Here is a 26,076-nt window from a genome sequence, read left to right on the forward strand (position 1 = left end):
CTCACCTACTACTGTCACAGTATAAGTAGCTCTTATTAATTATCCAAATTTCAATTGTATTTAAATCAACATACAAGAATTATTTTTATACTAAAAAAAACGTATAGTTAAAAAACTAATACCTTACTTCAATAAAATGTAACCTTATTATTTTTGTGCATTTGAAAGGATTAATTATTCCCTCCAAAAACGATGCATAAAAAAAAAAACCGAAAAGGCAATTTTAGCGAGCCGTCAATTAGAGGAAGTGGATAAAATCCGTACACTCTTCTTCATTTCTCCCTTCCTCTTCTCCTTCTCGAGTACGGGGCAGCTACAGCTGCAGAGTAACAATGTTAGCAAACCCTTGTGGCCTCCACTTCAAACCATGCTATTCCCATACCTCGGAATTCTCTCATTTTGGGACTTCCAAAATCTCCTTGTCTTCTTATTGCCCTCGCTTCCATGGTTCCACGAAATCCAACTTCTCTTCTCTTTCGCTTCTTCGAAGCAAGAAAAGCGCTAAGCGATTGGTTACCAAGGCTCTCTCGGAGTCTTCAGTACCTGACTCTGTTGCGGCCAGCGATGAGGCACCCGGTTCTTTGCGGCCTTTCTCTGTCAAAATTCCTGTTGGGGATAGACATGTAATTTGACAATTTTTACTCTCCGCGAGTTTGCTGTGTTGAATAGGAGTTTGTGGAAGTTTGGTTAGGTGGAAATCTTAGAGTATGGTTTCAAGTAGGTTTTTTTTTTTTCCTGGTGGGAAATGTAAATATTTAATTGTTTGTGCGGGTTAATTTGTATTGTTTTTTTTTTTTTTTTTAATTTAGACTGTGTGGAGAAGATTTTATATTGCTGTATATGTGTTGCCAATAGGTAAATTTTAGTTATTTAAGCATTGTGTAAATAGCCACCGGATTATATTGAGTGAGAGTTGTAAGAAATGAGAATAGTAAATTAAAGTTAATGGCAGTGAGTGAGTGAGTGAGAGTTGTAGCTGAAAAATAGCCACCGGATTATATTGAACTGTAAGCTAAGAAGCTTGAGAGAAGGTAGAACTACTGGAGTGGTGAAAGAAGCTTGTGGATGCGAGAGAGCAAACTTGAAATTTTGAGGGTGGGTGAGCGGGTGGGGGTTCTTCTTCATTTTATGTGAGCTCTATGTAATTTGCTTTGTTTGGTTAATAAATGTTAAAGGAGGGCGGGTGATCATTCTAATGAATTTGACCAACCTTGTACAACCACTTAGCTTTTGCCTTTTATTGTACTTGTACTCTGCTTTAGTTTATTTGTCTGTATGCATGATTGTAGCTTTTATCTGATTGTCTGAACGAGCATGTTCAACATATATGTGTGTCTTTAGTAGAGCTTTAATTTATTCTACATACTGATTCTATCAGATTTTGGTTGAGACGGGCCATATTGGGAGGCAAGCTAGTAGTGCTGTTACAGTAACTGATGGAGAAACTGTAAGATGTATTTTAAATTCGTATAGTTCTTTTGCTTGCTAACGGAAAATTAAACTAGGGTTTGACGCCCATTCTTGCAAATTATCATACCGGTATCCATGAATATTTTTTTCTTTAATGACAGTATCTGTCTTTTCCCCTCCCTTTAATTTTTTTATTTTTGTTTATTATCTTTCTTGACTTTCATTGTGAATCATGGAGGAGTAAATAAGGACATACAAAAAGACATCCCACACAAGCAGAATCCAAGCTTACAGAAAGGGTCTATAGTCCAAAAGAATAGCACGTACTAGACGATTACATGTTATGACAGAAACAATGGACAAAGGAATCAAACTAGAAGAAATCAACATATAGATTTACATAGTTCACTAATAATATGATGGCTACATCTATGGGCAGGGTCCAGGGAGATAAATTGTTTTATTATCTTGAGGAGCAACAGAGTACAAAATATAGAGATTTGTGCAGGTAAGGATTAGAAGGGTATATATAGTACCACTCTTAAATCCTACTTAGAATAAGCCCCAAAACGAAAATTGAATAATAATCTCCATAGAACTTAGGTATTGGGGTGTTGCCCCAAGTGACTATGTATAGTCATACCAGTAACGAATTAAAGGGATTGAACATTACAAAGGGCCCCAAGGGCCACCGTCCACAAGGAAGTATTAATCTTTGCTTAGTAGGTCTCACACAAGAAACTAAAAATTCACTTTTGGTGTTCTTAGGGCCTTACTAATGCAACATTTTTAAGAGATCGCCTATCTGAAGGTGCAATTGGGAGTAGCATTTTGGATATATTTGGAGTGTAGTTCAGTAATTGGCTCATCGTAGTTTGCGTAGGGTCTAGGATCAAGGAGGTGCTCTCTGAGATATGGTTGACTCTTTCGTGTGCTACTTTCTTTGGGGTTTTATTGAATATTTGGCTTGACAGAAATAGTAGGGTTTTTAGCAATTTTGCAGTCTTGGGAGGAGATTTGAGCCTTGGCCAGGTTCGATGCCTCTCTTTGGATTTATTAATTGAATTGCAATCTTCTTGTAATTTTATAGTTTGTTTGTCTTTAGTTCGTTTCCTCTTTTTGTTTTGCCCATTTCGTTTTCATGTATCCCTTGTATATGCTCTCTTATTCTCACCCTTTTCATTTAAAAAGACATAGATTTTCCACACACCAAGGAACTAATTTTATCTTTACTTCCTTCAAACAAATTGATTAGGAAAAACTAACACATTTGAATTCTATATCTTCAGATTGTTTATACAACTGTTTGTTTGGCTGATACACCAAGTGAACCTTCAGATTTCTTTCCCCTTTCTGTTAATTATCAAGAGCGTTTTTCTGCAGCAGGTCGGACTAGGTCTGCCTTGCACTCCTGCCTACTTGTTTCCGATTGTTATATATATTGTTTTTTAGTTTGATGTATAACCTCATTTGTTCCATTGGCTCAGTGGAGGATTCTTCAAACGAGAAGGAAGAGCAAGAGATCATGAGGTATTCTATTTGCTGTATTTATTTAATTTTTATAGTTTCAAAAGAAACATTGTTTTCTAGCTCGACTTTTCCTGTGACGATTAATGGGATTGACAATGTATGTTAATTATGGGCTACATTTGAGCTATTTTAATCACGATAAGATGCAAAATATAAGAAGTAAATATTTTAGGCAAAAGGAGTTGCAAGAAAAAAGCTCAACAGGAGATGTGAGCCAATGCACATTTGAACATTTTTAAGCAATAAACAAACTTTTTAGTGAGATGGAGAAGTTGGCAGATTGTTTTGATAGAGAACACCAAGTGGATGCAACATGCATTAATCCAAGCAATTTCAGAATGATCTAACCATGCGAAAAACTTGTCTTGTAAAACCTTTTGATTTATTTCAAACCATAATTCAACAAGTAAGGCTTTAACCACGTTTGATTATAGGAACTGAAACAGAACTAAGGATCGGAGGAAGGACAGTTTGGTATTTCTTTGTTCAATTCATGGATATATTGTGCCACCTGCTGTGATTATGTCCCTTCCAAAATATTTTTTGTGCTTAATTGATAACTTCATTGCATGGGCTTTCCACCAATATCGATCCCTGGCAAATATCTTGGTAGATTATGTATAACTTTTTGCTTGATTGATTGGATGGAATCTTTTCATGAATAGTTACAGAAAAGATTAGCGATGATTTTGGGATAGCTAGATCCTTGAGGCTCCCTTTTGGGCTTTGTGATAGGCCTTTGGTAGCTATGAGTCTCTCTCTCTTCCATTAATAATTATCCAGCTCTTAATCCTTTTTCTCTTTGTTTGCTTCTTACACTGTAAATTTCATTTTGATCAATTGCTCTGTTTGTCTTAAAAAAAACTATTTTTTTCTCATCATTCTGTTATTATTGTTCTTTTATTTCAGGTTCTCATTTGTAGATTGATTGATAGGCCCATACGTCCAACTATGCTCAAAGGTTTTTACCATGAAACACAGATATTATCTTGGGTATGAGTTTAAGCTTGATGATGATATTAATTTTCATTTTTTTTTAAATTTATGAAAAATTTGGCTTCCATGGGGACAAATGAAAGAGCATGTTAAATCATCAATCAACTCAAAAGTTTCAGTAATGGGTTTGATAAATTCAATTATATCAATACTTCAACACTCTCTCACCTGTGGCCTTAGAAATTTATAGAAATGTCCAACAAGTGGAAATCATATATATATATATATTCAGTATTCTTCATAAGAAATAACAAAAGTATAATTCAAAAAGGCCTCAAAACAATATCCTAAGGGCTGGGAGAGACCCCACCGAGGAAGTACTTACAAAGAGCTTCCCAATCAAGAAAAATCAAGGATGTAGGAACATCACAAAAGATTTAATTTACTATAGCTGTGACACCACCAAATTTTTTTTCCCTTTTTTAATATAAATTATAAATAAGAAACAAATTTCAATGGTGCATCATTTATGATATATTTATTTAATGAAAAATCATCTCTCATCTGAAAGAAGAAGAAAAAAAGAAAAGAAAAAGAGAAGCTAAAGTGTCCGTCATATTGGGGTTTTTTATAGATCAACAAGAACTATTGGCTTTTACTTATTCTTACAGGTTTTGAGTTATGATGGTCTGCACACTCCTGATTGTTTGGCAATTACAGCAGCTGGAATAGCAGTGTAAGTCTGTCATCTTTTTGATTGTTCACCCTTGGGCCTTTTTCGAACAAGAACAAGTGACAAAAACTTTTATTGATGAAATGAAAAGAACCAATTCTCAAGGCATACTAACTCTACACGAGGGGTGAAAAACTAACATAAAAAAGCAAGTAAAACAAAAACAAACTTGAACATAAATTAATAGAAAAAGACATAAAAGTATATATATTTAATTTTCATCTCAGTCTTCCATCTCAGTCATCGTGGTTCATTATGTACAGTGCACTCTCAGAAGTTCCTAATTCACAAGCAGTTGCTGGAGTTCGAATTGGTCTTGTTGGCGACAAGTTTATTGTTAACCCAACTACTAAAGAGATGGAAAACTCTGAGCTTGATTTAGTACTTGCTGGCACAGATAGTGCAATATTGATGATAGAGGCAAGTCCAATTTTTACGCTTTCTGAAAGGGTGATTTTTGTGTTCCTACTCTTTGTTCTCTCTACATCCTTCAGTACAATTTACATTTCATACGGAATATTTACAAACTAATATGATGCACATGTTATTTCTATTTTCTTCCATGACATAATTCATCTAGGAAAGTTTCAAAAAATGGTACATAAGCTCCACTTTGTGCCAAAGGAGCTTATAATTAGCCAATTGACTTTGATTAAATAGCAGTATGATGATAACAATATGTAGAGAGGAGGCTAGGTTTAATTCCTAGTAGTATGGTATTGAAACCCCTTGAAATGTTGCTTCCTTCTCCATTAATACTAATTTCCATTTCCACAAAATTTCAAACTCACTAGCTAGGGGAATATTGAAAACTTGAAGTGTTGATATAAATAAATTTATTGTGTCCCATCAGCTTAAATTTTTTAGTGTAAGTGGTGTGATTTAACACTTCGCTATTTTGTGGGGTATGTGGCTTGAGAGCAATAGAATAGTTTTTTAGAGGAGTCAAGAGATGAGATGGATCTTCTCCATTTTTAACATGTCATGGGTGTTTGATAGGGAATGTAGAGAATCGGTTAGACAACTTCTAGGAGGGATTTTAACTAGACCTCTCAGATATTATGGTGGAATGTGGTCAAAGCAGTATTGGCAGATTTATGGTTTGAAAGAAACCAAAGGACTTTTCAAAACAAATCTCTTGGTTGGATAGATCGTTTTAAGTTGCTCATAGAAACGCTTCATCATGGTGCATTCTATCTAAGGAGTTTCATATGTACAGCATTTCTGAGCTAAACCTGAATTGGAGTGCCTTCATTTCAGCAAACTAACCAGGGTTTGGGGATAATTGGTCTCCTATTTCACTAAATTGTGTTACTAGACAGTTTGGATATTTTGTGTATTCAGGTTTGTTTCCTTTGATTTTCGTACATTCTTGTTTATGCTGTAGAGGCTGTTTGTTTGGCCCTAGTTTTCAAGTATTTATTAGTTTCTACGGATTTGATGAGGACATTAAGGGGGTGTCAAACTAGTTGAGATGTCTAGTTGTGTCTACTCATCTCTAGGTTCTTTTGCTCATTGTATAGCTCTCTTGTACTATGAGCTTTTGTTTCATTATTATCATTTATAGAGACTTGTTTCCCTTTCAAAAAAGAAAAGAAAAAGAGGAGACAAGAGTCTTTGGAGGAAGTGTAAGAAGTTTAATGGCTTTTTATGGGTGTCTGTGAGTTGAATTTCTTGTAACTAGTTTGCTCTATTCTTTTTCAATTGGCTTGAGAGAAACAAGGCTTTTGATTGGATAAATGAAAAGAGACTAATGCTCAAAATACGAGGAAAAAACAAAACAAGAACTTGCCATGTACGCTTAAAGTAATACATAGATCAAATTGATACAATATAATTAAATTTGGAAAAAGAGTATAATCCTGGTTAAGCATAAAACGCTGAAAATTTCGCAAATAGATTAAAGACAGAACACCAAGAAGAAGTGGTGTAATTCAAAGTTGGATATGATTTTCCAAATGAATCCTCTGCCTTCAAAGGCTAAGAGATGGGGTATTTGTTAAGCATCTTGAGAGTTTGATACAAGGTAGTTATAGGAAAGTTTTTACAAAAACAGTTAGAATGGTTAACTGTTTTAACTATCTTACTCTTATTCTACTTATTACATCAAGAAGAAACTTAAACTCTGGCAAACTTCAAATCGAACAAGCTAAGATTGATGCTTGTCTTGAAAAAACAATGGAACCTTGGAAAGCAGCACTCAAATAAAAAAAGATACTGAATCCCTTCAAGAACCACCAATCAAACTGAACCAAATGAGGGAGACAAACAGTGGTATGGAAGCTTCCACCGGCCTTAATAGAGAAGAATATCCTTTGAAGAAGAGGAAACCAAAAGCTTGAAGGAAGAAAGAACGGAAAATAATCTTGAAGGCCATCAAATTTTAGCTATACAAAACAAGGGGAATAGCCAGTTTTTAACCTTTTATAAAATCATTATTTCAATGAATAATCTTGTTAACGTTTTTTTAAAACCTTCTTATAAAATCAATAGATGTTGAAAAATCATCTCTTCATCTTTTATAAACCAACTTAAAAGAGAGAATGCAACCCAAAGAAGCTTCCATCGGCAAGCATAAACAAAATAGAGGAATCAACTTGCGAAGGTTACTTTTTGTCAATTTGCACCAAAATAAGCTTTTTTTGAAGAAAATGTCAAAAAATTCGCCAAAATAATAATTCGGTTTGTTCTTGGAGGTAGTTGAAGACTCCTTTTCGAGCTCTTTTTTATGCTCTCTTGTACATTCTTTTATTTTATTCTCACTTAATGAAAGCTCATTTTCTTATTAAAAATATATAAATAAACGTTATATTAATAGTAATAACAAACCAAACCAAAGATTTTCAGATCTTTTTGGTTGGAACGATATGACTCTGCTCATTTGAATGCATCTTCATGGTGCTCATTATCTAAATATTTTCAGGATTACTCTTCGCAGAAGATTGTTTTAAATTGGCCAGCCTTTATAGCCTCCCCACCTTGAAGTTCTAGATTATCATGCCTTCCGAATCAGGCTTCTGTTCCAATCAGTTTTTGCTCAATCGAGGATTATTATTTTTTGTTTTGTATTCGGCTTGCTACCTTCCTTATGATTCTGTTTTGGACAGTTTTTTCTTTCATCTTGTTTGGCCTTGTATTGTGGCCTTTGATTTGATTTTGTATTGCTTTTAGAAACCTGTTATATGGGTTTTTATTTTCAATATTAATAATAGTGAGACTTATATCCTTTATAGAAAAAATAACAAACCAAACCAAAGATAGGTGCAGGATCGTTGATAATTTTTGTTGACATCCTTTGGAGCTCTTGTACGAAGGAGTTTTGAAATTATCCCCCCTTCAAAGTTCTCCAGAATAGATTCTCATTTTGAAGTCTCCTTTTAGACTTTTTCCTTTATATCGTTCTTGTTAATAAATTATTTTATGTATTGTGATTTTGGAGTTTGCATTTGTGTTTCCGTTGTGCTCAGAATAACAAATGTTACTGAAATATCCTTGCAGGGGTATTGTAATTTTCTATCAGAAGAGATGTTGCTCCAAGCTATAGAAATTGGCCAGGTTGTTACTTAATTTAAGTATGTCACTTGTTACGGAAACTGATGTATTTTAAGTTAATTTCTATATTTGTTTAGAATTTGCTATGCACACGTGGAGTATTTCTTGTTATTTATTCAATTTGGTGGAATGCCTTCTGCAGTCGAACTGTCAAAGTTCCCCACTTCTCTGTCAAGAATCTCGTATCTTGGATTTTATTGTCCTTTTACCTCTCCTTGGTTTGTTAAGTTTGATTTTTTGAATGTTTTTCTTTTTTTTTCTCTCTCTATATATATTCTCTAACAACTATACATGTCAATTGGAGTTTGTTTATAACTTTTGACATCATTCCTTCTGTTTTTGTTTTTTTAATATATAAGCAACAACAATGAAAAAATGAAAGAACAGAAAGGCATACAAAAGAACCAGCCGGCCTAAAACACCCCTACTAAAGGAAAGGGTTTCAACGTTCCTTTTGTAACTTCATTCATATACATGAAGTTGTCTCTATCTAAAAGATAAAAAACTCTTTTTGGTGCCCTATAGAGCACTTTCTCACACTTTCACTAAGCATATGATTGTTCTTTAACTTATTAATATAATTAGATTATTCTTAGGAGATATTATTCTTAGGAGATATTATTCTGGAGATATTATTTGATATTATTTCCTTAAGTGTATTTCTCTATGGTTATATATAGGCTTGTATCTCTATTAAGTAATTAATGAAATATAGATTGATTCCATAAAATCAACATAACTTATCATAATGTCCTCAAAGCAGTTTGATTGTGAACTATTAGTAAACAAGCGTATTTAATGTTCTGGTTACACTCCAGTAACTTGGCTCATAAGTTGATATCTTAGGGTTGGATATTCATCCAAGCTCACATCTATAATTCAAACCATTAAGAGTCCTTTTTTATAGTCAAATAAAGTTCTAGAAAAAAGAGAATGTATATGTGGACAGTGCTATCCGGATTTATATTTGATCTTCTTCATGACATTGACATTGAGCTGGCACTCAGTTTTTTGGACTGGAATAATGACTATATATGTGTGTCTTCGTATAACTGGAAGAATATTGACATCATGATATTTTTATCTTTGATCAGCTGCAGTTAATTTTAAAATGTTTTACATTAGTCACTCTCTTCCTAAGTTCTGCTTCTCAATGATGAGGTATTTTGTCTGGTTACCCTAAATAACAATACAAAACTCTTTCTTGACGTCAGAATGCTGTAACAGCAATTTGCAAAGAGGTGGATTCTTTAGTAAGAGAGCGTGGGAAACCAAAAATGCTTGATGCCATTAGGCTTCCTCCTCCTCTGTTATATAAACATGTTGAAGTAAGTATTTTGTTTCTCTCTCACTGAATAAGGTATCGGCAATCTTCTTTCCCTTCCTAAAAAAATTATGTTCGTTGTGTATATTGTGTATGGGTTTGAGAGAGAGATACTACTGGTAATGACTTGGTATTTTTATGGAATTTTCATGTTTATGATAATTTCCACTATTGTAACTTTCTTTCACAAAAAAAAGCACAACACATAATGGTAATATTACAGTTTGTCAATATACACTATATATGCTCCCAATATTGGAGCTTCCGAGTCTCAAGCCCTCAGAATCTGTGAATCCTAATGTATTATAATTTTGAATGGAAGGCATGTCATTGATCTTTAACGCCGTTCGTTTTGTACACTTCCCTTTATTCATATGCTTGGATGATTGCTAAAAAAATATTTTTGCAGGAAATTGCTGGAAATGAGTTAGAAAAGGTTCTGCAAATTAGAAACAAAATTCCCCGAAGAAAGGCTCTCTCATCATTAGAAGAAAAAGTTATTACCATATTGACAGAAGAAGGTTACGTCAGTTTAGATACCACTTCAGGGGGTCTCGAACCCATACCTGATTTGGTGGAGGATGAAGATGAGGATGATGTAGTGGTGGATGGTGAAGTTGATGAAGGTGATGTCCATATTAAACCAACTACACGCAAGCCTATTCCAACAGTAATCCTCATCTCCTTTTACCCTAGTTATATTTGGTTATTTGGATAGTATTTTGTGATTTCTTTTAGTTTTCTCCTGCTCCAACAGTAATCCTGTTATGATATATGTTTTAGGAACCAATATAGTGTGGGCTACCTTTGTCCCATATCGGTTAGAATGGGATGACCAATGTGGTACTTAAATGACTTGACTCCTTCACCTCAATAGCTGACTTTGGGGTGTAGTTTTCCATGGTGTTTAAGTACCTAATAGTGGATAGCGTATTGTTAGGAACTAAGTTAGTATGAGCTACCTTTGTCTCACATCGTTTAGAATGGATGACTATTATGGTACTTAAGTGACTTAGCTTTCTCACCTCAATAGTTGGCTTTTTATTGAGGTCTAGTTCTCCATGTTTAAATTCATTGCTCCAACAATATCTCTAATCCTAGATCGCTTTGCATCAATGAGTATATTAGTAAAATGCTTGCATGAGGAGTGAATTGACTCAAACCTCAAGTATGAAGCAAATTAGAAAAATGTTTTTCTATATGTGAACCTAGCCATCTATGTGGGATATGACATATTAGCTTTTTTAGGGAAATTTCAACTATCTATTCTTTTAAGTATATTTCAAGTTTCTACTTTATAAATACAAAAACATATTTTGGATAATTTTTTTTAAAATATTGAAATTCAATTTTAAAGAATTTTCATATCTCATGTAGCAGAATAAAACTTGATTACTTCCTGTAACTGTTCCATTCGGTTGCCTTGTTTCGAAAGAATTATCTTTTGTTATTTGCATTCTTTGTTATATGGTATGTAGTTTTCTTTAACACCATTTCGTCCTATTTTATTCTAGCTATTTTCTGAGGTAGACGTAAAGTTAGTATTTAAAGAAGTGACATCCAAGTTTCTCCGGAGACGTATTGTAGAGGTACGATTGCTCTATATTCAACATTTTCCACAATGTTATCTTCCTCTCGTCTTTAGCATACCCCTCTTGAATAGAAGGCTGAGGCTTTGATGGATAAGATTATACATCTAATTTCATCACCTACATAAATTTGTTGATTTGTTTTTATACAAAATTTTATGGTAGAGGTTGCCATTAGTTCCACATTCTCAATCATAGCTTTCACGCATGTCTTGTTGCTATAACTGTGTAAAAAGTGTAGTGTCACTGATAACTAGTTGTCATTCTGATCATATAATTTTCTTTCCATTTCAAAGAGTATTGCAGATCTTTAATAGATTAGAAAAAATTGCCTTCGCATTGCCACTAATTTTCTTTGTTAGGCTCATGAGAGTTTTTTTTCCCCTCAATGCAAGTATGTATTGAAAAATTAACTGGGACATTGCTAGGCTGTTATTGTCACCTAAGGGCATCACAGACCTGTGGTTGGTTGCTTACTGCCAAGTAGGTACTGGTCTTCATTTTCCATTGATGAAGTGTAGTGTGGGTTCAACAATTGTAGAAAGTTCTTTTCAGTTTTCATTCAATCCGTGGCCTGCAATTTGGACAATATTGTTGCAATGTAGAGTAAATGTATAGTATTTGCTGACTTTGAATCATCTGCCTTGTTTGTTAAGATATTCTTCATAGTGGTGGCTTTTATACAATTGTGATGCTCTTTAGATAAAAGGTTTAGTTTCTTGTTAAAAACAATATCTTCTTACTCTGAAGAAAGTCGTTTTTTGTCAAAAGGTGATTTTGTAGCTCGAAGAATGTAGTTTGATCAATTAATTAACTAAAACTATTTCCATGTCAATCAATTTGAGTTTGCTTGATGGTTAAAAAGGTCCAATGGAGCTCAGGACATGTTGATCATAACACTTGCCTAGGATTTAATAATCCACAATTTTTTTTATCCACCATTCACCAAATGTAGTAGGGTCAGACAGTTGTCCTATGAGAATATTTTACGTGTGTGCAAATAAGCCCAGACACTCGCATGTATTAAAGAATAAAAACTGGCACCGTTTTCATATTCTCTCTGCCTGTTACTGCTAGGGTGGAAGAAGAAGTGATGGGAGGACGCCGGTTGAGATACGTCCAATTAACTCCAAATCTGGGTTACTTCCTCGGGCACATGGCAGCACACTTTTCACTCGTGGGGAAACTCAGGTTGCGACAATCATTATTGCATATGTGTTTTACCTTACCTACTTAATATTGATGTAGCATAAAGAAATAAAATGAGTATTTTTTTAAAGGAAACCAACCTCTTTATTAATGAAAAAACCCAAGGTACATGAGAAATATACAATGAGTGCAAAAAAAAAAAAAAAACCAAAGGATTAGGGGGGTGCTTGAACATCTCAATAAGGTTAACACCCCAATAGCGCCCCCATCATGTCTAGAAAAATAGAAACAAGAAGAAATAAAAGGAGAATTCACTCAAGAATCCAATCAAAGTTTATATTATTAATGAAAAGTTGTCTAGTACAAGGGGGATTCTCAATTTATAGAGAATTAGAAGAATCCTAAAAGGGGATAACTAAAATGTAATTAATCAAGGATTAACCAAGATTTATTCAAAATTTACTAAATTATCCTAACCCTGTTACATCATTTTCTATCCCTCCTAAAAAAACTGTCCTTGAGTTGTAAAACGCAAATGAAGATATAAATAAAAAAGTAGTCAATTCAAACCAATTTTTTTTCTGATCATCCAAATGTCTATAACAACCCAAAATGCCAATTAAGGAAAATTTACTGCTGGTGAAACAAGAGCATATTCCTTAGATAATGAAGAAAACACCATGTTGAAAGTTTGGAGGAAAGCTAATTGGAGACAGGTTTTATGTATTTCAGTAAATTTGGGGATGGACTGGATTATATATTTCATTACAAATGAGTAGATTCAGATATTATACTATGCTTATCTAGTAGCAGATTGCTGTGAATGTACACGCCTATGTGTAACTAACAATAATCAATAAAAGGTCGTTTTTGTAACTTTGGATTGCTTCCTCTTGTCACGTGATTTGTACACCCTGCAAACTCGCAAGCATTGAAAGTCAACAGTGTACTCCTACTCAAATCATCATAAAACTCAAACTCCTTACAATCCAAGTAAGAAATCTACTAGAAAAAGAAAACAAAGGAAAGAAATTTTTTGAAAGACTTGTGCCACACTCATTCCCGACATGAAAGTCGTGATCCTGAGCTTTTATTTCTTTCCTCAGCTCACTATAATGTCTTCCTAAACTTCAAAATCATGTAGAAACTGATGACTGTTTTCTCTGTAAATGAGGTCTGTTTGGAATGCAGAGGAGATGCCTTGTTTATAGTAGTTTAATCCTTGATTCATTCGATTTAGGAGTTATTATCAATGTAAGAATCCAAAATCAAAATTAAATTAGAATTTTATTTTTATTTTCTATTTTTATAAAGGATACGACACTCATCAAGAGAATGAAAAAAGACTAATGCTCAAAATAAAAAGGATTCAAAGAACAAAGAAACCAAGAAAAGAAATAAACTGACAAATACAATTGAAAAACTAGGGATTATCTTATATTCCTTTTGAATGAAGAAATATTGTCTAAATATATGAAATGAAAATATGTGAAGTGCAAACTTGCAAGTAATTCTTGCTCGTGCCCCTTGGTATGGCATGACTGATTTAGTAAGCAGAAAAATCTTGAGATGTAGTAGCATAAAGTTTACAATATTTATATGGTCCTTTTTTTTCAGTCACTTGCTGTGGTTACGTTGGGGGATAGGCAAATGGCACAAAGAGTGGACAACCTTGTTGATGTAGATGAGTTGAAAAGGTTCTACCTTCAGGTTGCTTAATTCTTTATTTTTTCTCTTTTTATACTATATGACCTTCATTTCTTTCTTTTGTGTGTGTGTGTGTGTTGTCTAGACAGTTGGGAGATATATATATGTATATCTAGAGAAATATAGTTTCACTAATGTAATTAAGTTAGAAAGTTAACCTCCTAGGCTGATGGAGGTTATGAAATTCTCCTCTTACTAGCACATGTATCATCAACATCATGTATGGATGTTAAGTGAAATAATATGAATGTAGTGGGTTGGGATAAACCCTCTATACTACGTCTCTATGTTCATATTGTCATCCTATGTTTTAAAGGGAAACAATAGATGTCACGAATCTCATATCTTTGTTTGGGACTTGAGCTTAGACTAATGAGAAGAGATGTTTGTCAATGAAGCCTAAACCTTATTGAGGGCTTTTCCCGTAGCTAGTTCTTCCATTGCTTGTTGGACCCTTCTACCTCTTAGGAGTTTGGTTTTCTTCTAAATGAAAGGTGAAAATTTATAAGAAGGTTAAATTCTTCATTTGGCATGTTTTAATAGAATAGTTGATGTTTAAATTGTTGATATAATATTAAATTTACTTTCACCCATCAACTTAAACTTTTAAGTTTATTAGTGGTTTAACATGGTATCAGAGCAGGAGGTTAAAAAAAATCTTGTTTCCAAACCCCTTGCAAAGTAATTTCTTCTCCAATTAATATTGATTTTCACTTGTTGGGTATTCTACAAAATTTCAAACCCACAAGCGAGGCAGGTGTTAAATTATTGATAGAATATTAAATTTACCTTCACTCATCAGCTTAAGCTTCCAATAAAGTTTTCTTCTTTAGCACAAGGAGTCTTCTCCATCTAGCCTTTTGGGAAGGGTTTGGCAAGTTGGGGCGTGTGCATTGTTGTGAGTTCTTTGGGGGAAAGGAACAATAAAACCTTTAGAGGAATTGAGAAAGGACCTAGTGATTTTGATGAAGTTTTTATTTTGTGGACTTTGGTTTTTGTATGCTCTTGTACTCTATTCTTTCTTCCTTTTCTTTTTCTTAGTGGAAGTGTGGTTTTTCATAGAAAAAATTTAATGAATTTACAAAAGGGAGGAAAAGCTCTCAGGCTAATGGAGGTTGTGAAAATCCCCTCCAATTAGCATATGTATCTCTAAGAATAATTTTATAAGGATTTATCTAGCTTGGACCAAGTAGCAACTAAATAACGTAAAATATAATCATATATTTTCATATCCACTAAAGAAACTCCTCCAATTTTAGCTGTGTGCGTGGTATTTGTTTCGAAATATCTCACAAAGATGGTGTTGAGTTTTGATAATGTATGGTGATTGTTACTAAGAATTGTTAGTGATGTATAATTAAATTTTCCTTCAACAACTGACTTAAACTTTTGGGTGAGTTGGTTGTGTTTAATATGGTATCACAGTAGGTGGTACAGGGACGTTCTATGTTCAAGCCTTTACAATGTCGTTTGCTCCCCAATTAAAATTAATTCACTTGTTGGGCCTTTCAAATATTTCAAGCTCACAAGTGAGAGAGAGTATTAGTGATATATAATTAAAGTTGCTTTCAACCACTAGCTTAAGCTTCTGGATGAATCAGTGGTTTAATAATAACTAATATTCATATTCAGTACTCATTTCCCCCATCGTGTGTTGGAGAAGCTGGGCGTATTGGTGCACCTAGTCGAAGGGAAATTGGTCATGGTATGCTTGCGGAGAGAGCGCTGGAACCATCTTTACCTTCTGAAGATGATTTTCCATACACCATTCGTGTTGAGAGTACAATCACTGAAAGCAATGGGTCCTCAAGGTTAGTTGCTTCATATGTTTTATGCTTTCAAAACTTTTCTCGCTTTCTGTTTCTTCTTCTTCTTTCTAAAGTTAAATGCTTTCAAAACATCTAAACTACAGTATCTTTGTTGACTATACTGTTGACAATTTTGAAGACTCTTTTAAAGATTTATTCACTTTTTAGTATTTACTAGTTTTTTCATGATAGCATGGCATCTGTTTGTGGGGGTTCATTGGCTTTGCAAGATGCTGGAGTTCCAATTAAGTGTCCAATTGCTGGTATAGCAATGGGGTTGGTTCTTGATACAAAAGAATTTGGTGGAGATGGAACTCCACTTATTCTGTCTGACATAACAGGATCTGAGGATGCTTCCGGAGATATGGATTTTAAGGTATTGTTTTAAAGTTTCAATTGATTTTTTATTGAAACAAGATTCCAACCTACAAAGTTGTTGGAACTGTGGCTGCTAACTCCGATTATTATGCATAAAATTGTTGTTTTACAGTTAGCTGGTAACGAAATGGGCATAACAGCATTTCAGATGGACATAAAGGTATGCTATTCATAGGTTGTTTCCCAGTTTCTTACAGATTGGTTAATAATTATGTCATTTCTGTAAATATGTTTACTTGATATTCTTCAAAAGTCCTTGCGAAGATAAAAATCTGTCTCGATATCATAGGTGGGAGGCATTACCATACCCATCATGAGAGAGGCGCTCCTGCAAGCAAAGGATGGGCGTAAGCATATTCTTGGTTAGTAAACCTGCTTTGGTACTCCCTTTCAGAACTTGTTTATGATTGTGAATTTGTTTCTGAGGGAGAAATCTAATTAGTTGGCAGTGTGTATATTCATTACGTTCTATCAAAGAGAAATTTTGACAGTTAACAAAAGTGGGTTTTCCTTGATAGAGAAGATTAACTTTAAGATTTTCGGTTTTGCAACGTTTACCTCTAATTTCGACGTGAAATATACATTGTATGTTGGTTATTGCTTTTACCCTTCAGTAATGAACATACTAGTACACAAGTTAAGCACAAGGCACTAAACAACAAGTCTTCTGATTGAATCAAGGTGAGAGGCAAACAGAAGGGAGGTGCACATTAGTAAATAAATAAGGACCATTATTTGAACTAGCATTCTGATAATATTGTAGTAATTTTGGAATATCCTAGTGACTTCTGTTTCCTCTTCCATTAGGAAGATCCACCAGAGTCTATTGTGATCATCACCAAAGGATACAGACCAATGAAACCATTTAGTTCTAGTAAAGTTTAATGAATACTTGATATCTTGGTTGTCATAAAACTTATAAACCAATTTTTTTTTTAAAGAAAGCGTACCAAGACCTTACTGTACTATTCTTCTACTTCTTCAAGCTTGCAATTAGAACCAGTATCAGCTGGCTATGTCGTTTCTGTTTCTAGGACAACGTATTTGCGCTTTCCACATATATACATGAGTGCAGCTCTGGTCATGGGTACATTTTGTGATGGCCACCTACCTAGGAATTAATTTTCTACGAGTTTCTTTAACACCCAAATATTAAAGGGTCAATGCAAAAACATATTCTATATGCATCCTAAGTTAAATAGTCTAGGTCATAAATAACCGTAAAGGAATTTTAGTTGGGCTATTGGTAAGTAAAGTTCTGTGATTTTCTTGAAGTTTTATGATTTTACCTATACTATGTTTTTCAAATGGCAGCTGAAATGTTGAACTCTTATCCTCCTCCTTCAAAAAGGCTTTCACCCTATGCTCCATTGATTCACGTCATGAAGGTTTGTCAATGCCCATCTCAAATTGTTGAATTTCCTTCTCGTCTTTTGTAATATTGATTGTGTATTATGTATTTATTTATTATTTTTATTCGTAATATTTCTTCCAGTATTGATTGATGGTATTTCTTCTATATAAGAAGATTGTGTATTTGTTGTAGAAGTGTAAGAAGAAAATGATTTTATTCCTCTTTTCAAAGTTCAAGTCAAATGTTTTAGATTTTTTGATAGGTTCTAGTTTACTTGGAGTTTACTGCTCTCATTTTCTGATTTTTTGATAGGTTCAACCTGAAAAAATAAATCTAATCATTGGTACGGGTGGAAAAAAGGTGAAGAGCATTATAGAGGAAACAGGAGTTGAGGCTATTGACACTCGAGATGATGGGATAGTATGTTCAGAACAATTTCATTAGCCAACTTAGCCAGCTGTGACTCTTTTGACTACAATTTTGTTATCTTTTGTTTTTGTAGGTTAAAATTACTGCAAAGGATTTGACAAGCTTGGAAAAATCTAAAGCTATTATTAGCAATCTGACAATGGTTCCAACTATTGGTGATATCTATAGGTAGTTACTTCTCCAAATAATTTTTACATCGTTTTCCTTTCGAGGAAGGTGCCCTATAGAACTTGGACTTCTAGTTGGGATGGTTTACTTCTGTTGAGTTAGGCTACACATAATTTCATTTTATCTTGCAGTACAGTACTACTTTTGGTGTAGCCTAAAGAATGAGAGAATTCTATTGAAGGCTAGAGAGCTTTTCTTTTTATTCTTTTTCTTGAGTCAACAATATGTTATGTGGAGATTGGAACCTGTTAGTCAAGTTTGAAATGCTTTAACCAGTTTCGTTTATGCGCTAGTTGGCTCCAGTTAGTTAAGCTTTTTCAGAGGATTAAGGTTCCAAAAACAAGTAAATACGTTTCAAATGTATAAAATAAAATGTCGATAGTAACAGGCCCAAATGATTATAAAGTTAGCATGACTTTGATTTATTTACTTGTCTGTTCATTTCGTTAAAAATTTATAAATACATGAAGATGAGTTCTATACAGATGTGATAATTTTGGACTTGAGAGCTTAATGATAATTTTGTAAAGATAAAATTGGAAATCATATGCTCCCCTGGAACACTGCTTCTGCAGATAAAATCTCCTGTTTTTCAAAGGTCTTTTATACATCGCTTCATCCTAATAAAGATATCATATGCTGCATTGCCAACATTTGCTAGTTTCTTCAAACAAAACTATTGGAGTACGACCTCAGACTTTCTCATTCTTTTTCCTTCCAGGAACTGTGAGATCAAGACGATTGCTGCTTATGGTGCATTTGTTGAGATAGCACCTGGACGAGAGGTATAATGGCATGAGCCTGGCAGAAACTTAAAACTGTTTTATCATTCATGTATATGGCAGAGATTTTTATGATATAGGGTAACAAGTAGTAATTTCCCAATTTTAGTTTGAGTTTATTAGTTTGCTAGAATCCAAACTACTGCAATATAAAAGATAAAAGAACTACAAGATGTAAAGACTTGACTTTTCACGATTTCTAATTTTGGGTCATTGCTATATGTATGCAGTTTCAAAACCAAAACTAGCCAACTAATAAACTTAAAATAAAATTTTATAAATAAATAAAACATTGTCAAGACCATTTGACAAAAGACCAAGACTAATCTTCTGTTCAAATGCTTAAGACTTTAGTTTAAAATAAACATTTAAATTTAATACTAAGCCTCAATAGTTCTCATTAAAGCATTTAGAACATCCTGAAAATATGACAATAAGCGGAAGTATTTCCATTAGTCCCATGGGATCGTCAGAAAAATCTCCTTGCCAAGTGGCCGACACATTGTTTCCCTTACCTAAAAAACATTTTTAGAAAAGAATGAGTATTTAAAATACTCTGTATGAAACCCCAATACTGTGGCCAGATTATACAATAACGTGCCAATATGAGTCGAAAACTTAATGCTAGTAGAACCTAAATAATTTTAATTCCTGGCTCACTTTATCTCCATTCCTTTGGATATGCATCAATTTCTCATTAGCATCATGCTCGGTGTACTGTACACCACTTTTTGTATACACAGAACCCACTCGGGGTGCATCACAAAAGAACAGAATACTCCAAAATACAAATAACAAAAGAAACAAGAAAGTACTTAAATAACAAAAAACAGAACACAGAAAACAACGTCCAGTAACAAGGTCAAATAAAAAAAAGGAGAGAATTATTAACCTTTTTCTCCTTTTTCTAAAACTATCAATTTGTTTGAAATATCCTTGTTCTGACTATTTTAAATCAAACATAACTATTGATTTTAAAGCCTTATTTCGCATTTCCTTCCATGTTGTGTTTTGGTTTTCTTAATTGCCGTAAAACCATTTTATGCAACCCTTGATAGCCCCTTGACTTGTGCCTATTGTAAGTTTTCCTATAGGGACTTTGCCATATTAGTGAGTTGAGCTCAGATTGGTTGGCGAAGGCAGAAGATGTAAGTACATTTTTTCTTCTCAAATCCTTTGTTTTTGTTTTTTTTTTGGTTCGACCATTTTGTAAATGTTATTTCAGTCATAGTTTTGAAGAATTACTCTTTAGATAAGAAAGCTTTTCTGTGGCAGGCTTTTAAAGTTGGAGATAAAATCGATGTCAAACTCATTGAGGTTAGATTATATGCCCTTGTTGTCTTGATATTGTATGAATATTGATTGTTTGCAAGTTAAAGGAAGTTTCACTCGTGTAGAATTGGAGATAATCTTATAATCTTTGTTTGTCTTAATCGTTAGTTTTTAGTTGGGTTTTCTTGTTAACTTGTTTCAGTAGTTGAATTAGTTTCTATGCTGCTTTGTTTTGTTGTAAATTGGTTTGTAGTTAGTTCAGAGTCGATATCATCAATGAATAGTTCACTCAGTGTTCTTAGGTTTCAAAAGCCTTCTCCAGTAAATGAGAATTAGTAAGAGAGAATAGTTGCGGTAATTTTTGGATAAAGAGCCTATTCGAGGAGCTAGAAACAAAATGTTCAATTGACAACATTCCAAACTTCTGCAATTGCACAACTGTACAACCTTATTTTATAGGCTTTATGCTCTACTTGCTGCGGAATTCTCCTTGTCAACTTACTTCTCTTTCAGCTTTCAGTATCTGACATCTGCTATTAGAAACATTTAGAAAGACAAACAAGAACGGAAGTAGTTATTGAGAATGTCCATAATCTGGTCCCACCTTTGGAGTAAATGTCAAATAATATTTTACCTACTTAGTTATTTTCTCCATGATACAGGTAAATGAAAAGGGCCAGCTCCGCCTTAGCCGTCGTGCACTGCTTCCAGATGCTGATCAGGATTCCAATTCGAAGGAGAATACAAGTAACCCCTCTAGAAATAAAACTGCAATGCAAAAGGGCGCTGATAAAGGTACATCTAAGAAAGCTGGTAAGGAGAACATAGAAGAAACTAATGTGCAGAAAGGTGGTGCTGCACCAACGAGTGGCTCATTGGAAGATGCTGCGAAACTGCAGAAGAAATTTATACGAAAAGGAGTAACTGTGACCAAAGAAAGACCTATAAGCAAAGAGCAGACAAAAAGCACGAGCATCTGAGTAGTTGGTACTTCAATTCAACGCCAAACTTCAGTGAATGAAAAGGATGAGTTCAGATTCGTTCATTATCTATGTTATACACAAAACTGTATATTAGCATTCATTCTGCAGCAAGAGGATTATGATACAATTGCCTCAGAACTTGAAGATCACTAAGGTAAATCCTCTTGTCCTTGTGTTTCTTCCTTACTAGATACTTACATGTGCTGCCAAGTTCTTAGCAATGCAATTTAAATCTTATTGTCTACAACTTTTTCGTGCAATTCACACTGTTTCTCAAAACTTATTTGTCTGATTGAAAATTCTAACAGGAAAAGGAAAATTGTGGTTTTTTCCCAATGAATCCTTGATACAAATGTCCAGAAATGCAACTGTAGCAGGAGCAAAACATCGAAAAGCTGCTGCAGAGTAAAAAGAACATTGTCCGAACTCGATTTTCTTGGTCCCAAGTGCAGGTGAGATATTTATTCATAAGATCACTCCCTTGTACATTCGGCTCTTTGATAGAGCTCTCTTAATGGAAAACATGTGACCACAGGAAATGAATCCCTTATGTTTTTGGACGTTCTGATTTGTCATTAGGATGTATTCTATTTTCTTAGAAGTCTCGGAATGTTTATGAAAATTTTGATAACATATTAAATATTCAATTCATACTTCAATTGAATTATTGGCAAACAGAAGTTGTTTTGATAATGTTTATGGATCTTGAGGACTTGAGAAAGAATCAATATTTATATGGTAGATGAAAATGTGATGGAAAAGACTTTCTTATAAAAGTTCAAATTAACAAAGCAACCACAATTTAAATATTTAATTTAATAATACTAAATCTTTATTAGTGATATTTTATTGGTATATGTTTCATATTTCAATTTTATTTGGACTTATTTATTTTAAAAAAATATTTTTAGACACGAGATTAAGATAAATAACCAAAAAAATATGATATGATTTACTCTATTAGTCTATAGTTGGTCAACTGATATTTTATAATATTCTATTAATACTTTGATTTTGTTTCATTTAACTACATTTTAAAATAAAACTAGAATAAACGAATGTTAAAATTCTATTTCACTCTCAAACCTTTGCATTAAACTTTTGAAAAAAAACTCATTTTTGTTTGTTGTTAGAATTCTGTAAACTATTTAATACAATGATGACGTGGGTAAACTATTTAACACAATGATGATGCAGTTTCTATATTTGGATTATTAGGTTTTATATAAAGAAAATCTTGCTAATTTATTCCATAATTTTTTTATTCCAACAAAGAAATATAATAACTCGCTTGAGCCAAATAGATTGTTCTTTTATATCTAAAACTTAAATCCCATCTCTCGCATCTTCTTTCCCAACTCCCCGCTCTTTATTTATTATTTTCAAATTTATGTTGAAGTACATCTATAACAAGATAAAATAAACTAGAAAAATAAGTAATTACAATGACAGGTACTAAAATAATTTTTAAAAATTGTTCAATAAAAATAAAATAAAATAGAAAGTTTAAGAAGCAATATAAATTTAAACTAACATGAACTAAACTAAATATCAGTACAAAGTACAAACTACTTCAATTTAAAAAAAAAAAACATTTTAATGAATCAAATTGATATCGACCACATTTTAAAAAGCAAAGATTCACCTCAAGGCAGTTGCAAGTATAGATGTATTACAAATATAGCACAATCCCAACAAAAAATTGTAAATACAACTAAATTTAAGGTTAAGTTTAAAAGTTTTATTAATATATATCACCTATATTGCTAATAAAATATATTTGCAATTCTTTAAAACTGTTATTATACACCTAAATGAGATCATTTTGAGTGCTACAATTACCCATATCCTTATATCATTCTACGACAAAGCAAAACTCTGTTGGCAACTATCTTTCCACATCTTTTTGTATACTGTTTTCTCTCAACCCTTTTGCCCAAATCTCCAATTGCACCCTGAATAACATTATACAAGGCAAGGAGAAGACGCATAATATGTTACAAATGCTTCTTTCAATTATAAACTTAACACTTCCTCCCCTTCTAAAAAAATAATAACAATAAAGAGAGAATATTTTGTCACTTAGCAGAGTTCAAGCATTCCATGAACAGAGAAAAATCCAATAAATGCTAATGAACCATAAAAAAAGCAATGTGCTTCCCAAGGAACAGCTAAAATATTGGGAGAAAATTTATAAATCAAGGAATATCAAAATCTGGAGGGTTTTATTTAGATTTCTTTGGCTGTTCAGAAAATCCAGGCTCCCATAATCTTACAAACAGACTCGCCGTCCTGAACTAAAGAAGCTATTATGCCGAATCAACTTGATAATCCAATGGACTCTATTTTGATTTCTTTTGTTGATCAGAAACTCTGGCTCCCGCAATCTTACAAACAGGCTCGTCCTTTGACTTAACAAGCTTTAACGCAGGATGAACCTTGAGGTCACCCATAACCAACTTTTGGCCAACATCTAACTCACTCAGATCCACATCGATATATGGGGGAATAATATCAGCAGGGCAAAGGTATTTAACAGTCCTCTTAATTGTATTCAAATAAGATCCTGTAGAATTTGTTAAACATTAGAAAAATGGTCATCAGAGGAGTAAAAATATAATTATTCCCTTCTGAAACTACATATCAGGATCACATCCTGTGATTCTCTATTGGAACACAAACTATTTCCAAGTAGATCAGAAACTTCAAAAAGAGTACAAATGAAAACTACAAGCTACAAAGAAAACAAAAAATACTTCCAACACTTTCTTTCAGGTGCGGTTTTATTCTTCTTTGGAAAGATTTAAGTACATTGCAAAAACAGAAACTAGATCCTTTCCACTCAATCTAACAGAAAACCAACCTGATCTTCCAATCTAGTACTAGCTATTCTGGAAATGTTAACACATTTAGATCCATATCCCCGTCTAGCTTGAGAATTTAAGAATCCAACCCATAAACTACTATAGCTGCCTATTACTACATAATATTACCAGACTACAGAAAATAGAATACAAGGAACTTAGTCTTGTAGTAGTACCTTTTCGCAATCCAGGACATACATCTTCCCCTCTGAACACAAGAGGTACATCAACTTTTAATACAGCATGTGAAGGTGCCCTTATGAAAGTAACGTTAAGTGGAGCATCTGTTCCCGCATGAAGATGAATCTGAAAAAACATGGACGGTGCAAGTTCAAAATGGCTATTATCTAACTCAAATACAGTCTCACAAGAACTTACACTAACTTGTAATCAAAACTAAACTAAACCCATCTTTTTATATTCTGATTAATCAAAACATAGAGATGAAACATAATGATCATGACATTAGAGTTAGACATTAGAGTTCCCAAAGTAGGGGCATAATTCTCTCAGCACAAAGCAAAAGGCTAAAATAGATGGGTTCCTCATTTAAGCATATGAAATATCTAATGGTGCAAGAATATGTACCCCAAAGTACAAAACATAATCTTTCTCCCCCATGAAACAATCGTAATTATTTCAAGCCTTCTTGTAAATCACTTCCCAAACTCAGTAAGTTGGAAATATCATACAACTTCCTAAAAGCAATTTACAGAAATCGTATCTAATATGAGAAGAACTACTGATTCTTCCTAAAACATGATAATAGAGTACCTTCCGAGGTAAAACCCGAACCTTCTCGACAATATCCCCGGACTCGAAGTCGGACAGAACCTCAAGATCGAAAAGCCTGGAGAGGAAGAAGGAGCGACCGAGATTTTTGACAAGCTTCACGATCTGGTTAGTCCGTACAGATATCAGACGCTTATTACCGCCATGTTGGCCGTCCTCTTGCTCGAATACGATGCTTGGAACGCGGCCAGCCTTGCGCTCTTTAGCGGAAATGCTCTTGCCGGAGATGGAGCGAGGAATGGCGAGGATCGTCTCGGCGTATTTGGGATCTGGTTTTGGAAATCCCTCCAAGTACGAAAATAGAGGTTCGGAAACGGAATCGAAGGCGGGGGCAGTGGCGGGGGCGGTGGCGGCGGAGTACCGCCGGAGGAGGACTCGGGAGAGTGTGGGGGAGCGGTAGAAGCGTAGCATTGGGCGGAAAAGAATGATCGGAAGGGGTTAAGAAAGGGTTTTAGTTCAGAATTTTAAACGGATATTTGACCGATTTTTGCTCAATTCATACAAGTTGTCTCCAGTGAGGACTCCGATGGAAGGAAGCTGGAGAGGTTGAAGGGACAGAAAATTGGCCGCCGGCTGTCGTTGCCGTCGCCGTCGCCGTCGCGGTTGGAGTGAAGTAAGAGCGAGAGTTGAAGGTGAGGCGGCTGGAATTCTCACGGGTGTGTTTCTGTTTTCTCTTTCTTTTTTAGTGGGCTGGGCTAATAGGCCTTTTCCATTTTGGTCTAATTTTGATTTGGGTCCATGTGTTTTGAGATAATTATTGGCCCAAAATTGGAGCAACTAATGGAATTTGTAAAAGGTAATTATACTAAGTAGCAATTTGTACAAATTTATAGCAACATTTTTTATAAATTTTGCTATTTTTGTACTTATTTTATAATGTTTCTAAAATATGTAAATATTTTGAACTTAATGGCTATATTTGCACCTATTTCTTTTTAACACTTGAGTTTTTTTTTATCTTTTGCATCATCCACATGTTAAATTATCAAATGATTTCATTGAATGCATATTATTGGACTCTCAACTTCTAACCTTTTTTTTTGCTCTGCTACTCTTACTCATTTCTCTTTTGCTTTTGATTTTACTGCTCATGTTTATAATTCGATTTCTACTATACAACAAGCAAGAGCAAAAAAATAATTAACAAGAGTGAAAGGAAAAAATAGGAGAGTTGTGAAGTAGAAAACCTAAACTCTAAAGGTGTAAGATTCCAACTCACATGTACGATGTTCCATTTTAATAATGAAGAAGATTAAAAAACCCTGAGTTTCTTCTATATTAATGTTAGTTTATGTTCATAAAATTTTATACAAGGA

At 33.8% G+C, this 26,076-nt stretch overlaps 2 protein-coding genes across 4 annotated transcripts; one reads left to right on the top strand and one right to left on the bottom strand.

Moving 5' to 3' along the window:
- The first annotated feature begins 218 nt into the window (after positions 1-218).
- On the top strand, positions 219-21,807 carry LOC101205015 (probable polyribonucleotide nucleotidyltransferase 1, chloroplastic). 3 transcript variants are annotated; one of them, XR_969117.2, is made up of 25 exons: positions 219-623; positions 1,379-1,447; positions 2,700-2,806; positions 2,898-2,940; positions 3,850-3,933; positions 4,548-4,612; positions 4,873-5,029; positions 8,108-8,164; positions 9,376-9,489; positions 9,895-10,155; positions 11,000-11,074; positions 12,152-12,265; positions 13,841-13,933; positions 15,563-15,741; positions 15,931-16,114; positions 16,229-16,276; positions 16,406-16,478; positions 17,431-17,504; positions 17,783-17,890; positions 17,973-18,067; positions 18,789-18,852; positions 19,944-19,997; positions 20,125-20,166; positions 20,784-21,258; positions 21,413-21,807. XR_969117.2 is itself a non-coding variant. In XM_011653900.2 (24 exons), exons 1-24 carry the CDS (start codon positions 333-335, stop codon positions 21,099-21,101), a joined length of 2,769 nt encoding a protein of 922 aa, XP_011652202.1. In that variant the 5' UTR covers positions 219-332; the 3' UTR covers positions 21,102-21,259. The 3 variants fall into 3 exon arrangements, 1 of the variants encoding a protein (XP_011652202.1); XM_011653900.2 differs by lacking the exon at positions 21,413-21,807 and having other exon boundaries at positions 20,784-21,259; XR_004215231.1 differs by lacking the exons at positions 219-623; positions 1,379-1,447 and having other exon boundaries at positions 2,700-2,796.
- Positions 21,808-23,143: 1,336 nt separating this feature from the next.
- Positions 23,144-25,423, bottom strand: LOC101205251 (50S ribosomal protein L25). The gene is made up of 3 exons (XM_004136613.3): positions 24,743-25,423; positions 24,145-24,274; positions 23,144-23,670 (listed from the first exon to the last, which is right to left on the bottom strand). The coding sequence occupies exons 1-3, from the start codon at positions 25,169-25,171 to the stop codon at positions 23,447-23,449; spliced, it is 783 nt and encodes a 260-aa protein (XP_004136661.1). The 5' UTR covers positions 25,172-25,423; the 3' UTR covers positions 23,144-23,446.
- Positions 25,424-26,076: the final 653 nt, after the last annotated feature.

The sequence above is a fragment of the Cucumis sativus genome, chromosome 3, assembly GCF_000004075.3.
Source record: "Cucumis sativus cultivar 9930 chromosome 3, Cucumber_9930_V3, whole genome shotgun sequence".
NCBI classification, from domain to species: Eukaryota; Viridiplantae; Streptophyta; class Magnoliopsida; order Cucurbitales; family Cucurbitaceae; genus Cucumis; species Cucumis sativus.

Bases quoted from the DNA above. Each gene is read 5' to 3' on its own strand.
- LOC101205251 (XM_004136613.3), bottom strand. From the start codon at position 25,171: ATGCTACGCTTCTACCGCTCCCCCACACTCTCCCGAGTCCTCCTCCGG. The intron at 24,275-24,742 runs GTACTCTATTAT...ATGTTTTTTCAG, and splicing joins TTCGGGTTTTACCTCGGAAG to ATTCATCTTCATGCGGGAAC. The intron at 23,671-24,144 runs GTACTACTACAA...CAAATTCTACAG, and splicing joins ATGTCCTGGATTGCGAAAAG to GATCTTATTTGAATACAATT.
- LOC101205015 (XM_011653900.2), top strand. From the start codon at position 333: ATGTTAGCAAACCCTTGTGGCCTCCACTTCAAACCATGCTATTCCCAT. The intron at 624-1,378 runs GTAATTTGACAA...TGATTCTATCAG, and splicing joins TTCCTGTTGGGGATAGACAT to ATTTTGGTTGAGACGGGCCA. The intron at 9,490-9,894 runs GTAAGTATTTTG...ATATTTTTGCAG, and splicing joins TGTTATATAAACATGTTGAA to GAAATTGCTGGAAATGAGTT.